This window comes from Oncorhynchus gorbuscha, linkage group LG15 (genome assembly GCF_021184085.1).
Source record: "Oncorhynchus gorbuscha isolate QuinsamMale2020 ecotype Even-year linkage group LG15, OgorEven_v1.0, whole genome shotgun sequence".
NCBI lineage: Eukaryota > Metazoa > Chordata > Actinopteri > Salmoniformes > Salmonidae > Oncorhynchus > Oncorhynchus gorbuscha.
In genome coordinates, this window is record NC_060187.1 from 37,596,300 (window position 1) to 37,611,556 (window position 15,257).

General features: G+C 44.5%; 1 protein-coding gene across 1 annotated transcript in view; it reads left to right on the forward strand.

Annotated features, from left to right (window-relative positions):
* The window catches only part of LOC123997069 (RNA polymerase II elongation factor ELL-like), a 41,231-nt gene that overhangs the window by 25,044 nt on the left and 930 nt on the right, over positions 1 to 15,257 (forward strand). Inside the window, exons 3-11 of the mRNA XM_046301052.1 lie at positions 1,567 to 1,688; positions 2,480 to 2,643; positions 3,811 to 4,061; positions 4,384 to 4,508; positions 6,012 to 6,114; positions 7,461 to 8,061; positions 14,581 to 14,647; positions 14,764 to 14,935; positions 15,151 to 15,195. Coding sequence (XP_046157008.1) covers positions 1,567 to 1,688; positions 2,480 to 2,643; positions 3,811 to 4,061; positions 4,384 to 4,508; positions 6,012 to 6,114; positions 7,461 to 8,061; positions 14,581 to 14,647; positions 14,764 to 14,935; positions 15,151 to 15,195 — 1,650 coding nt within the window. The remainder of the gene's footprint in view (positions 1 to 1,566; positions 1,689 to 2,479; positions 2,644 to 3,810; positions 4,062 to 4,383; positions 4,509 to 6,011; positions 6,115 to 7,460; positions 8,062 to 14,580; positions 14,648 to 14,763; positions 14,936 to 15,150; positions 15,196 to 15,257) is intronic.

The window sequence follows — 15,257 nt, forward strand, 5'->3', positions numbered from 1 at the left end:
GGTGAGACACACACTTGAAATCCCCTATGCTCCTTTGAAACCACTCTTTCGAAGTCAAAGATCTCTTCTAGCCATTGCAGCCAAAATAATGGGCAACTGGGAATTTTTATACATGACTATAAGAAAATTAAGCAACTAACATCTCATTTAACTTAGGAACCACACTTGTGGAAGCTTGAAATATACACAGTGTACCAAACATTAACACCTTGCTAATATGGAGTTAAACCCCCATTTGCCCTCAACAGCCTCAATTCGTCGGGGCATGGACCCTACAATGTGTCAACCGTTCCACATGCTGGCCCACGTTGACTCCAATGTTTCCGCAGTTGGATGGATACATGTACTTATGGATTTCTCAATACCCTAATCCTCCCATCAGCGTGAAACAGAAGGAACCGGTATTCATCAGACCAAGCCATGTTTTTCCAGTTCTCCGGTGTCCAATGGTTTCATTCCTTAGCCCAGCCCACTGCAACCTCAGTTTCTTGTTTTTTAATGAAAGAAGTGGAACTCTGGTTGTCGGCTGCCATACCCCATTCATGTCAAGGTACCATGAGTTATGGGTCTTGGGCACCGATGTTACGACTTTTACTTCCTCTAGATAGTTTTTAAGTTTGATCGTCTTCTCGGCGTGTCACTGGGAACCTTTTTTTTTCTTCTTTTGGTTAGACTAGTTTGATCTCAGGCTCACTTTTGGGGTGGCAAGTACTCTAGTGGTTAGCGCGTTGGACCACTAACCGGAAAGTTGCAAGATCGAATCCCCGAACTGACAAGGTCAAAATCTGTAATTCTGCCCCTGAACATGGCAGTTAACCCACTGTTCCTAGGCCGTCATTGAAAATAAGAATTTGTTCTTAACTGGCTTGCCTAGTTAAATAAAGGTCAAATTAATTGTTTTAATTATTTATTCACATCATGCATAAAACAGACACTCAGTAGCCTACATATAGTTGATTTGATTAAAACATGTCTATATATGGAAATACTGGTTCTAAAATTTCGACCGGTCCTTTTTAGTCGGACAGCCTTAGATTTACTATGTAACATCTATGGGATCATAGCTTTCACCTGGTCAGTCTGTCATGGGAAGAGGTCTTCCTAAAGTGTTTCCTTTTATTTAGTCAGTTACTTGCTCATATGTGACTGGGTGGTGAGTGGGTTTACTGTATCCGAAGAGGTCACCCAGGGGACAAGTTCAGTGAATAAAGTCAACTCATTACTTGTCAGAACACCAGATGGGCCTGGGGCATGCTTAGTGGGTCAACCAGCATTTAGAGCTTTGCAGATATTTGTAGTTTAATTTCTAAAGCTGATATGGTTCCCCTATTGGAGACCTACTGTACTCCACACCAGTACATGAGATTGCTCATAAGTGGTTTTAGTGTATATGGAGGGCAGTGAGAGATTTGGCAAACTGCTGTATGAATAATTCTCTAAATCTGTCACAAGCTGGTGGTTGTATTGATTGTAACAGATTATGGATGACCTTTCCTATATTTATCATTAAATGCACTCTCAGGGAAGGATGTTAACCATTTGATTTATTATTTTCTCTGTCCACAGAAAATCTCAATACCGTGGTCGGAAAATCAGAATGAGCTGCGACTGTTTACTTTCTACTTGTCCAATGTGGGTAGAGACAACCCACAGGGCAGCTTTGACTGCATCCAGCAGTACATCACCAGGTGAGGGACCACAGAGGAACTGGCCTCATCCCCTCTTTGACATATAACACATGCACACATTTGTCACTCATTCACGCATTATATATACATTTAACACCCTGTTAAAGAGTTCTGTTTTGGATTGAAGCTTCTGTACCATGGGCCCATGCGGAGGATTTTGTTAACATGGTTAAGAGCTGAACAGGATTGTTTTTAGTACTCTCCTATCTGCTCTAGTGGTCTTCGGCCTATCTGCCTCTGGAGTCTGAAGAACAATGTTGTGCAGATGTATTGAATTGAGTCAGATGTTTGCGTATTGACGTAAGGAGAGGAACTAAGTCTCGGCTCTGACTGTCTGGTGTTTTAACACCTATCATGTCCTCAACCATTTCTAATGAGATGTGTTTGGCAGGAGATCACCCATCACCCTGGATGCTTATGAGCCCCTAATTCCAATATAAACCAGAGGCAGAGCTGCCAACTTTATTTCATCCTCTGCCAAACCATCATCAAAGTTAGGAGGAATTAAAGGAGGAAACAAGTCAAAACCAGGAAAGATTAGGATTTAATGCGACGTTGGTTTGTTAATGTGTGAATCAACTGTTGAATAGAGTATCAAGTTATAATGCCCTCAAGGCAGTGGTATGTCATGAATATTAACCCAGCTAGGAGCGTTGGGCATAACTTTTACTGAATGTACTTCCTCACTAGTATTTATAGGCAGTACAGTGTTTCACCAAAGTTTTTTTTCCTTCAGTGGTAGCAAGGGTATAGGGTCACTTACTTGACCTTTCTCCTATGTGTTGTCTCAGTGAGGGGAGCATTCAGCTGGACTGCCTGGGTGGAATCCAGGACAAGATCACGGTGTGTGCCACGGACGACTCTTATCAGAAGGCCAGGCAAAGCATGGCTCAGGCAGAGGAGGAGACCCGCAGCAGGGGTGCGATCGTCATCAAGCCTGGGGGGAGATACGTGGGTAAGGCCCTTATGCATTGTCTACACTGAGCTGTGGTCACACCCAAATCAGTCAAAAACATGAGCTACTAATTTAGCCCTAGTCTAGGATGGATGCATACAAGATTTATCAAGTTAATTTTTTGAGAAATGTTCCTGCATGTCTGTTTACATCCAGGGTGAGTGAATGCTGACTCAGTGGGAGGGACATTTTCATGTGAATGCCGCTCCCTGGTAAACTGTCTCATATCAGGGTGTGGAGCACGCCAGGCAGTCAGAGCAGTAGCATGCTCATCAGCCAGGCTCTTATTGAACATGTGGGTTATTTCCACATCAGTCAAGCGCTCTGACCTCCTAGTGTGGCCCTGTCCAGTGGGAAAGATTTTAGACTCTTATCCAGCCATTTCCACACTGAAAACACACGCAGGGCTGCTTCAAGTGAACATCAAACATACTGTGTGGGCTTTTTACTAGTCACAGGAGAGCTGCATACTGAAACTGGTTCTGCTGCAGTTCAGTAAAGGCCATAGCAGCCCTGAACAGAAACAAATGTACCTAGAAATCAAACCGCAGAATCTCTTATGCATTGTTGTTTTTGATTAAACTTTTAGGATACACTGCAATTTACTTGTTGGAGAGGAAGTTAAAACGGTGTAGTGTCATTTCCGTTCACTCCCAAGCTGTCTTAGTCACACTCTTATCTCCACATGACCTTAATTCTGGTGAAAAGTGGCTGAGCTCTTTGTGTAATTGCAGGCTCATGGTTCCCTGTGTAGGGCCCAAGGGGCTGACTTGGCAGGATGTTTAGGAGCTCAGAGCTTCACAATGTCACGCCGGTGACTTGGCACTAAACCAATTGCCTAACTGCCCAGTCGCCACAAACGCCATCATAGGTTCACAGATATGTTTAATGTAGCTGTTTGGCCAGGAAGCAGCTTGTTCAACTACTTGTACTGTGGTGACTATATAGACTAGTTGGGTTCATTTATGATGTTCACCCTGATATTATGACAGGTACTGCTCGATGTGTACTTTTCGCTGTTAAACATTTTGATGGCTTTTAAGTGGCTTTTTGAAGATGTACTGTAGATTGATTACAAACAACTTCTCACTACAAAGCCAACCTCTCATGGTTATGTCCCACAAGCCCAACCTTTCTGACACACAACCATGTCTCTGTTCTAATCAGGTAAGAAGGTGCAGATCCGGAAACCGGCACCTGGGCTGTCTGACATCGCTCCATCGCGGCGGACGTCGCGGCCTGTCATCATCTCTAGCAGTGCGGCGAAGAAGAGCACAGCGCAGCAGAGGCCCCTGAGGGAGCGCCTCACCCACCTGCTGGCCCTCAAGCCTTACAGAAAGCCTGAGCTCATCCTGCGCCTGCAGAAGGATGGCCTCTTGCCCTTTGACAAGGACTCTCTGGACAGCCTCCTGCAACAGGTTAGTTAAGTCAGTCACGCTCCTAAGGTACGGTGTCTTTCACAACAGGTTAGTTGTACTGGAGCTTGGCAGACCCATGGCCCTTCTGAGCCCAGTGTCCTCAACAGATAAGTTAGTCACAGGACCCAAACCACCTCCTAGAAGTCCCTTAGAGCCAGGGGCTTAGCCTGTGGTTACAGGCCAGCCCTCCAGCCCACTGCAAACAACTCACTGCCAGTGTTGCAGGGTATTAATGGTGCGTTTCTTGAGGATGGGTTTAGAAAATGCATTCCCCCAGAATACTGTCATGGCATTAATGTCGTGTATTGATTGCTGTCTATAGGTGGCTAACCTAAATGTGAGAGACAACACCTTCACATTGAAGGACTCTTTGTTCAAGGACATCCAGAAGGACTGGCCAGGCTACACTGAGGGAGACCAGCAACTTCTGAAGAGGATCCTTGTTCGGTATGTGCTAGGTGGTGCTATATTACTATATTGCATGCCATATTAAAACCAGTTCTTTTGTGTACAGTTCCACATGTCAACAACTGCCAGTGGCATGAACCAGCAATAATGGAATCCTCTTCACTTTGATTTGTGTACTTTATCACCTCAGCTTTTTGTTAGTTTAAACAAATTGCCTTAGAATCCCAGGTGCTGTAGTTCCAGATATCCTCAGGAATAGTACAGGCTCAAGTTTGAAACCAGGCCACCGCTCACCATGTGTGGTTTTCTCTCTGCCCTGTGTTCTTGACAGGCCTAACTGGCTTTTTTACTGGTGGGACCAGGGGGGGAAATCTGGTTTCTCAAGATCTGGGGCAGTAAGGAAATGCAGCTCGCAGCTAAATATAGAACAGGCATTGCAGCGTGCTTAGTTGGGTTTACTGAGTTGACCCAAAATTGTTGGACTCAATATAACCGGGAATATTTCACATTCTCAATGATTAAATGTTTCTGTGGAATTCATCCAAAAGCAAGAGACTCCTACCGTATGTCTTTTTGGACTGCACTTTGAGCCTTTGCTAGCTTATCAGCTAAACACCCTCCCACAATGTTTGAACACCAGCTATGGTCATGCAAGTGTAGTGCAGAAAAATGATTGGAAGACATGTGATGCAACACTGTTCCAGCACATGCTGATCCATGTGTGAGGTGGCACTGGTTCAAGGTCCAGGCTTGACGCTTGAGTTGAGGCTCCTTCGTCTTCAGCTGTGACAGGACCACTGCACAGCAGCCAGCCTCTTCCCTAGGCTATTCTCCCCACCCCTCTAGCGTTTCTTACTCTTTTGCATTTTTCTCCCCTCTGTAGGGGCAGGACTTGGATAATTCCCCACTGTATCCCACTGCCCCCTACTGTCAACACTCTACCAACATACGCAAATAATATTCTGTTGATGTACACATCACACAACCTCTGTATACCGTGTTTTTATTTAGCAGCTGATACTTAGCATCTCACCCAAGGCTTTGCCAGATATCTATTTATGATGTCTGACTTGTTTAACCAGGTCAGTTAAATGTGTATTTCTGTCTGAGACGAGGAAAATAACAGAATGTAGAGCAAGGCCACCATAATATGGTCATGTGCCAATGTCACAAGTCCTTTGGAACTGTGAGTCAAATCAAATTGTATTGGTCACATACATGTGTTTAGCAGATGTTATTGCAGATTTAGAGAAATGCTTGTATTTATAGCTTTAGCAGTGCAAGTAAGGTCTAACAATTTCACAACGCACACAAATCTAAGGTAATAAGAAAATATAGAGAATTTACCTTTGAGTTGGTGCTTTGAACACACTGACTCAGAACTAGTTACATGGCAGACTTGCCAACTCGATGAATGTACTTGTGCACTAGATTTAACCTGAACTCAGGAAGTTTTTCCAAAATAATGAATGTCTGAATTGGGCTCACGCAATGTATTATTTATGTCTGTGGTGACTCAGCTTCTGACTTTCTTTTTTTTAGGAAAATGTGTCAGACTCCAAGCACCACCACAGTGGCTCCTCCAGCTGAGGTCCCACTCCCAGTGAGCCCTCCCAAAGAGCTGGCTAGCAGCTCCCCATCGCAAGTGAGCCATCTCTTCTTCTACTTCGCGTCTCCATGCCCCTGCTCCTCCCCTTCTTATAACCACTTACTTCCCACTCCTTACAGAGTGTCCTCAAAGGGCCTTCCACTGTTTGGTCCCATTAAGAGGAGTTACTGTAGTTACTCAGACTCCCCTCTGAGTTTTCCTGAGGCACTGCATGTCCTTTGTTTCCTCCCTTCTTAAGCATTAGCAAGTACACATCCTCCTCTGTACACATGCAGTTGGTTCTGGTGTTCATTGAAAAGAGTGTTTTGGAACACTCGCTGTAAACATACACAACTGCTCCTCAGTGGGTTTTTGTGGTCAGTCTGGGTTTGGTGAGAGAAGTTCGAGGAGTTCTACCAAACTAAACAGGTTATACAGCCGTGACGGTCCACAGGGCTCCAAACTGTACCCAGTGTTATTTCATAACAAAGTACTTTCTGCTCCACTGTAATTAGGTCAGCCACTTCCAAAGTTGTTAGTGAAGGTTGGGTCAAATGTAGTCTTAGTAGTACAGTACCATGCACTGTGTGGAAAGGGGATGGTCATCCTTGGGGATGGGCATTGTTTTCCAGATATCTGAACAGACGTTAGTATTCTATTACTTGAGAGGGTGTTGATTTTTGCAGATCTTTTCTTTTAAGGCCTATTTTGACAATGAACAGGCTTTGTAATAAATGAAAGTACGTTGTCCTTGTGATATTACCCACAAGGATATACCATGACATTTGAAATACTTAATCTAATATAGCAAACTTTTGAATGTAGTTTTTATAACTGTTTTGAGCTCCTGCAGTGCATTTAGCCCTCTACTTCAGTCTGCCCTGACATTGGTATTCTATTTTCCCCACTTCAAATGGTAAAGGCACACACCTAACAGTTTCCACAAGACCTGACACAGATCATTGCAAAACACATTTTTTGTGACTAAGCCCAATCAAGGTGAAAATCAGACTTATTTTTGACTTGCTTTTAGTGGAAAAACTACAGAGAAAAGCAGTGTCTGCTGTTTACTTCTGCCATATGCATTTGTCATTCTGGTCAAGACAAAATCATGTGTTTGGGGGGGCTATCCTGCTATCTGGAAAGAAATGTCTTTGAGATTATTTGAATAGTGAAATGCCCATCCCTAGTCATCATACTCCCAATGTGGCTGAGATCCCTTTCACTTTGACCTTCTCTGCTTCACACCAGCACGAGCTTAAAGTTAATACTCAGGATTTTAGTAGATATTCTTTATCTGCTTGTGTTTTAGTTATCTGCTTGTGTTTTTTCTTCGAATCCTTAGTTGAAGTGAGTCCATTTTTCCGTTTGTAATTTTCTGCCTTAAACTCTGTTTATGCCAGAAACGACCTGCTGCAGATTTCATCGATCCTCTGGCCAACAAAAAGCCCAGGATATCACACATGGCTAACAAAACAGCAGTACCAATAAATGGCAAGCAGAGTTCGTCCAATGGAAAGGAGGGGAGTGGGGCAGTGGTTGTGGCGCCAGCGGTTGAAGGCGTGACATCCAGCTCCCAGCTCCCCCTACTTGACATCCACCGGCCCTTCGACCCACTCTCCGACGTTAGTAACGACTCCAGCCACAATGGCCGAGACTGTGAGGGCCAAGAGGCCGCTGTAGCAGAGAGACTGAGCCAGCCACCAGTCTTCTCTGGGCCCGCAGTACTGTCCGTACCAACCCTGGGCCTCTCGTCCCTCGGACACTCCGGCCTTGTTGGGCCCCAGAGCAAGAGCACCTTGCCCTCCCTGCACGGCAAGTCCAAGAAGAAGTCCAAAAAACACAAAGACAAGGAAAAGTCCAAAGAGAGGGAAGGGAGGGGGAGAGCGAGAGAGAAGGAGAGGAAAGGAGCAGAGGAGCGTGTTCCTGAGCCAAGAAAAGCCTGTGACATCACCTCCAGCCCTGAGAACCTGAAGAGCAGTAGTATTCCACACAGCAGCACAGGTGAGACATGTACAAGCTATGGTGTGGATCTCATCCTCTCTAAATGTACAGAGAAAAGTCTGTCGTTGTACTATTAGATAAACGATTGGCAGAAGGGATACCTGTTAAGCATGATTCCATCTCATGAATTTCGACCTTGGTGATAAATGAGACATTTTGCAAAATGTAAAGATTGCATTATCTACTCAATATATCCGTCCCAATTTGAAATGAATTGATAAAATGGATGAATGAATCCTATACCTACAGTACCAGTCAAAAGTTTGGACACCTACAATTTGCAACTGCGACCTGGCCAAGATAAAGCATAGCAGTGTGAACAGACAACACCGAGTTACACATGGAGTAAACAATTAACAAGTCAATAACACAGTAGAAAAAGAGTCTATATACATTGTGTGCAAAAGGCATGAGGAGGTAGGTGAATAATTGCAATTTTGCAGATTAACACTGGAGTGATAAATGATCAGATGGTCATGTACAGAGATATTGGTGTGCAAAAGAGCAGAAAAGTAAATAAATAAAAAACTGTGGGGATGAGGTAGGTGAAAATGGGTGGGCTATTTACCAATAGACTATGTACAGCTGCAGCGATCTGTTAGCTGCTCAGATAGCTGATGTTTGAAGTTGGTGAGGGAGATAAGTCTCCAACTTCAGCGATTTTTGCAATTTGTTCCAGTCACAGGCAGCAGAGTACTGGAACGAAAGGCGGCCAAATGAGGTGTTGGCTTTAGGGATGATCAGTGAGATACACCTGCTGGAGCGCGTGCTACGGATGGGTGTTGCCATCGTGACCAGTGAACTGAGATAAGGCGGAGCTTTACCTAGCATGGCCTTGTAGATGACCTGGAGCCAGTGGGTCTGGCGACGAATATGTAGCGAGGGCCAGCCGACTAGAGCATACAAGTCGCAATGGTGGGTGGTATAAGGTGCTTTAGTGACAAAACGGATGGCACTGTGATAAACTGCATCCAGTTTGCTGAGTAGAGTGTTGGAAGCAATTTTGTAGATGACATCGCCGAAGTCGAGGATCGGTAGGATAGTCAGTTTTACTACGGTAAGCTTGGCAGCGTGAGTGAAGAAGGCTTTGTTGCGGAATAGAAAGCACTCTTGATTTGATTTTGGATTGGAGATGTTTGATATGAGTCTGGAAGGAGAGTTTGCAGTCTAGCCAGACACCTAGGTACTTACAGATGTCCACATATTCAAGGTCGGAACCATCCAAGGTGGTGATGTTAGTCGGGCATGCGGGTGCAGGCAGCGATCGGTTGAAAAACATGCATTTGGTTTTACTCGCGTTTAAGAGCAGTTGGAGGCCACGGAAGGAGTGTTGTATGGCATTGAAGCTCGTTTGGAGGTTAGATAGCACAGTGTCCAATGACGGGCCGAAAGTATATAGAATGGTGTCGTCTGCGTAGAGGTGGATCAGGGAATCGCCCGCAGCAAGAGCAACCTCATTGATATATACAGAGAAAAGAGTCGGCCCGAGAATTGAACCCTGTGGCACCCCCGTAGAGACTGCCAGAGGACCGGACAGCATGCCCTCCGATTTGACACACTGAACTCTGTCTGCAAAGTAATTGGTGAACCAGGCAAGGCAGTCATCCGAGCTACTGAGTCTGCCGATAAGAATATGGTGATTGACAGAGTCGAAAGCCTTGGTCAGGTCGATGAAGACCGAGCCGGTCACGGATGAGGTGCACCCGTGACCGGCTCGGAAACCAGATTGCACAGCGGAGAAGGTACGGTGGGATTCGAGATGGTCAGTGACCTGTTTGTTGACTTGGCTTTCGACGATATGAGAGGGAGGTTGAACAGGCTGGTAAAATAGGGGTTGCGACAATGGCGGCGGATAGTTTCAGAAATGGAGGGTCCAGATTGTCAAACCCAGCTGATTTATACGGGTCCAGGTTTTGCAGCTCTTTCAGAACATCTGCTATCTGTATTTGGGTAAAGGAGAACCTGGAGAGGCTTGGGCGAGGAGCTGCGGGGGGGGGGGGGGGCGGAGCTGTTGGCCGAGTTAGGAGTAGCCAGGCGGAAGGCATGGCCAGCCGTTGAGAAATGCTTGTTGAAGTTTTCGATGATCATGGATTTATCGGTGGTGACCATGTTACCTAGCCTCAGTGCAGTGGGCAGCTGGGAGGAGGTGCTCTTGTTCTCCATGGACTTCAGTGTCCCAGAACTTTTTGGAGTTGGAGCTACAGGATGCAAACTTCTGCCTGAAGAAGCTGGCCTTAGCTTTCCTGACTAACTGCGTGTATTGATTCCTGACTTCCCTGAACAGTTGCATATCTCTGACTGTTCGATGCTATTGCAGTCCGCCACAGGATGTTTTTGTGCTGGTCGAGGGCGGTCAGGTCTGGAGTGAACCAAGGGCTGTATCTGTTCTTGGTTCTGCTTTTTTTGAACGGAGCATGCTTATCTAAAATGGTGAGGAAGTTACTTTTAAAGAATGACCAGGCATCCTCAACTGACGGGATGAGGTCAATGTCCTTCCAGGATACCCGGGCCAGGTCGATTAGAAAAGCCTGCTCACAGAAGTGTTTTAGGGAGCGTTTGACAGTGATGAGGGGTGGACGTTTGACTGCGGCTCCGTAGCGGATACAGGCAATGAGGCAGTGATCGCTGAGATCCTGGTTGAAGACAGCGGGGGTGTATTTGGAGGGCCAGTTGGTCAGGATGATGTCTATGAGGGTGCCCTTGCTTACAGAGTTAGGGTTGTACCTGGTGGGTTCCTTGATGATTTGTGTGATATTGAGGGCATCTAGCTTAGATTGTAGGACTGCCGGGGTGTTAAGCATATCCCAGTTTAGGTCACCTAACAGAACAAACTCTGAAGCTAGATGGGGGACAATCAATTCACAAATGGTGTCCAGGGCACAGCTGGGAGCTGAGGGGGGTCGGTAGCAGGCGGCAACAGTATGAGACTTATTTCTGGAGAGTCATTTTCAAAATTAGTAGTTCGAAATGTTTGGGTATGGACCTGGAAAGTATGACGTTACTTTGCAGGCCATCTCTGCAGTAGACTGCAACTCCTCCCCCTTTGGCAGTTCTATCTTGACGGAAGATGTTATAGTTGGGTATGGAAATCTCTGAATTTTTGGTGGCCTTCCTGAGCCAGGATTCAGACACGGCAAGGACATCAGGGTTAGCAGAGTGTACTAAAGCAGTGAGTAAAACAAACTTGGGGAGGAGGCTTCTGATGTTGGGGAGGAGGCTTCTGATGTTGGGGAGGAGGCTTCTGATGTTGGGGAGGAGGCTTCTGATGTTGGGGAGGAGGCTTCTGATGTTGGGGAGGAGGCTTCTGATGTTGGGGAGGAGGCTTCTGATGTTGGGGAGGAGGCTTCTGATGTTGGGGAGGAGGCTTCTGATGTTGGGGAGGAGGCTTCTGATGTTGGGGAGGAGGCTTCTGATGTTGGGGAGGAGGCTTCTGATGTTGGGGAGGAGGCTTCTGATGTTGGGGAGGAGGCTTCTGATGTTGGGGAGGAGGCTTCTGATGTTGGGGAGGAGGCTTCTGATGTTGGGGATGAGAGTTTACAGTCTAGCCAGACACCTAGGTACTTATAAATGTCCACATATTCAAGGTCAGAACCATCCAGGGTGGTGATGCTTGTCAGGCGTGCGGGTGCAGGCAGCGAACGGTTGAAAAGCATGCATTTGGTTTTACTAGCGTTTAAGAGCAGTATAATAGTAGTGAAGACTTCAACTATGAAATAACACATGGAATCATGTGTTAAACAAATCAAAATATTTATATTTGAGGTTCTTCAAAGTAGCCACCCTTTGCCTTGATGACAGCTTTCCACACTCTTTGCATTCTCAACTTCTTGATGCACCCATCCTGTTAGCGGGATCATTTTTGTCAACATCCGCTGAATTGCAGACCGCCAAATTAAATTACAAAAAAATATTTCATTTTCATGTTATCACAAGTGCAATATAGCAAAACGCAATTTAGCTTGTTAAACTACCTGGCGTGTCAGATTTCAAAAAAGCTTTTCAGCGAAAGCATACCAAGCGTTTATGTAAGGACATCTCTCTCAGCAGACAAAGCATTACAAACAGCTAGCAGCCAAGTAGATTGGTCACGGAAGTCAGAAAAGCAATAAAATTAATCGCTTACCTTTGATCTTCAGATGTTTGCACTCACGAGACTCCCAGTTACACAATAAATGTTCATTTTTGTTCCATAAAGATGATTATTTTATATCCAACATACCTCCATTTGGTTGGAGTGTTATGTTCAGAAATCCACGGTCACGACCGGACAGACAAATTCCAAATAGTATCCGTAAAGTTCGTAGAAACATGTCAAATGTTTTTATAATCAATCCTCAGGTTGTTTTTACAATAAATAATCGATAATATTTCAACTGGACGATAACTTCTTCAATAGGAGAGAGAGAGAAAATGTCTGCTCCAAGCTGTTGCGCATGCAAAATGCTGCTGGCACCCAGCCAGCCAACGACGCAATGTGATCTTTCTCACTCGTTTTTCAAAATAATAGCCTTACTGTTCACAACATGTGGAAGCCATAGGAAAATGAATCTGGTTGGTATCCCTTTAAATGGGGCGGCAGGGTAGCCTAGTGACTAGAGCGTTGGACTAGTACAGAGCTTTCAGGACAAACAGCACTTCTGGGTTGGATTTTCCTCAGGTTTTTGCCTGCAATATCAGATCTGTTATACTCAGACAATATTTTGACAGTTTTGGAAACTTTATAGTTTTCTATTCTAATCTGACAATTATATGAATATTCTGGGTCTGAGAAATGGGCAGTTTCTTTTGGGTACGTTTTTCATCCAAACATCATAATACTGCCCCCTACACACAACAGGTTAACCGGCTTCATGAGGTAGTCACCTGGAATGCATTTAAATTAACAGGTGTGCCTTAAGCTAATTTGTGGTATTTATTTTTCTTAATGTGTTTGAGCCAATCAGTTGTGTTGTGATAAGGTAGGGGTGGTATACAGAAGATTGCTCTATTTGGTAAAAGACCAAGTCCATATTGTGACCGCTCAAATAAGCAAAGAGAAACGATAGTCCGTTACTTTAAAACATGTCAACGTTTCTTCAAGCGCAGTTGCAAAAACCATCATGCGCTATGATGAAACTGGCTCGTGAGGATCGCCACAAGAAAGGAAGACCTGGGGTTACCTCTGTTGCAGAGATTAATTTCATTAGTTAGCAGCTTCAGAAATTGCAGCCCAACTAGATGCTTCAGAGTTCAAGAAACACATATTGCAACATCAGCTGTTTAGAGGAGACTGAGTGAATCAGGCCTTCATGGTCAAATTTTTGCAAAGAAATCATTACTAAAGGACATCAATAAGAAGACTTGGTTGGGCCAAGAAATATGAGTTATGGACATTAGACCGGTGGAAATCTGTCCTTTGGTCTGATGAGTCCAAATTTGAGACTTTTGGTTCCAACCGCTGTGTCTTTGTGAAACGCAGAGTAGGTGAACGGATGATCTCTGCATGTGTGGTTCCCAAGGTGGAGCATGGAGGAGGTGGTGCTTTGCTGGTGACACTGATTTATTTAGAATTCAAGGGCATGCTTAACCAGCGTAGCTACCGCAGCATTCTGCAGTGATACGCCATCCCATCTGGTTATGGCTTAGTGGGGGCTATCATTTGTTTTCCACAGGACAATGACCCAACACACCTCCAGGCTATGTAAGGGCTATTTGACCAAGGAGGAGAGTGATGGAGTGCTGCATCAGATAACCTGGCCTCCACAATCACCCGATCTCAACCCAATTAAGATGGTTTGGGATGAGTTGGACCACAGAGTGAAGGAAACGCAGCCAACAAGTGCTCAGCATATGCGGGAACTCCAAGACTGTTGTAAAAACATTCCAGGTGAAGCTGTTTGAGAGAATTCCAAGTGTGCAAAGCTGTCAAGGCAAAGGGTGGCTACTTTGAATAATCTAAAATAAAAAATATTTAAATTTAACACTTTTTGGTTACTACATGATTTCATAGTTTTTAGATGTCTTCACTGTTATTCTACAATGTAGAAAATAGTCAAAAGTAACGAACCCTTGAATGAGTAGGTGTCCATACTTTTGACTGGTACTGTATATTACTGCAGTCTGCGTTCTTGTGAATGGAAGCCCTAATTGATCAGTGAGTTTATTGGCTTCAATTAAGAAAGTAGGGCTGGGAATTGTGAGGGACCTCACAATATATTATCACGATACTTAAGAGCAGATACGATATGTATCGCAATTCGATTCTTCAATTTTAGCGTAATTTGATCCTAAAATATTGCTCACTGTCGGCTGCAGATGAACAAGCGGGCCATAAAATGAGTTTTGATCAGTGAAAGTGCTGAACATGTTGGCTCACCATTTTTTTTTAATATTTGAGGACAAACACCTAAGCTTTGTCACAGGTACAGTAGACTAGCTGTAGCTAATATTAACTACCTAGCCAAAAAACTTTTACTTGGTGACATGGAATCGATATATTGTTAAACTTCACTTACAAAGTAACCTTGTGCTTCCTTTCAGATCTCAATGGAATGTGCAACAACACCAGTGTTCCTTCGTCATCGACTGAGATGGCAGACTATTTATCGTAAGCACTTCCTACCTCTTATAAAACTACATGTATTAGGAAATTGTGCAATTGAAAGCTATTTCATTGAAGTACTCCACTCTTAGTTCTGCATTCTGTGTCCTCTTTCTGAACAGGGAGTATACAGTGATTGGCTCTTCCGAGCAGCGTCAAACATACAAGAATTACTTTAATACTGAGTATAGTGAGTACCGGGGCCTCCACGCTCGGATAGAGGGCATCACCCGGCAGTTCACTGTGCTCGACACTGAGCTTAAGCAGCTCCAACAAGGCACAGACAAGTACAAGGTACGACCCCTTTGGCCCACTGAAGCATACGGTCTACGGTTCTACCTAAGCTGCAATATGGTGTTATTGTTCTAATGTTCAACTTCAGGATTCAATATGGTGTTGTGTTGTTATTATTATTACAATGTTCAACAGAATTAATTTGTAGTTAATGTTCTGACAATCACTGATTGACACGTTTATTAATTGTTTTGCCATTTTGTCTTTACTTTTAGACAATCCACAACCAGATACTCCAAGAGTATCGTAAAATAAAAAAGGTAATCTTTGCATCTGACGATTCTGCTTCTCATATAAAGCTGCTCAGGTCATTTTTCAACAA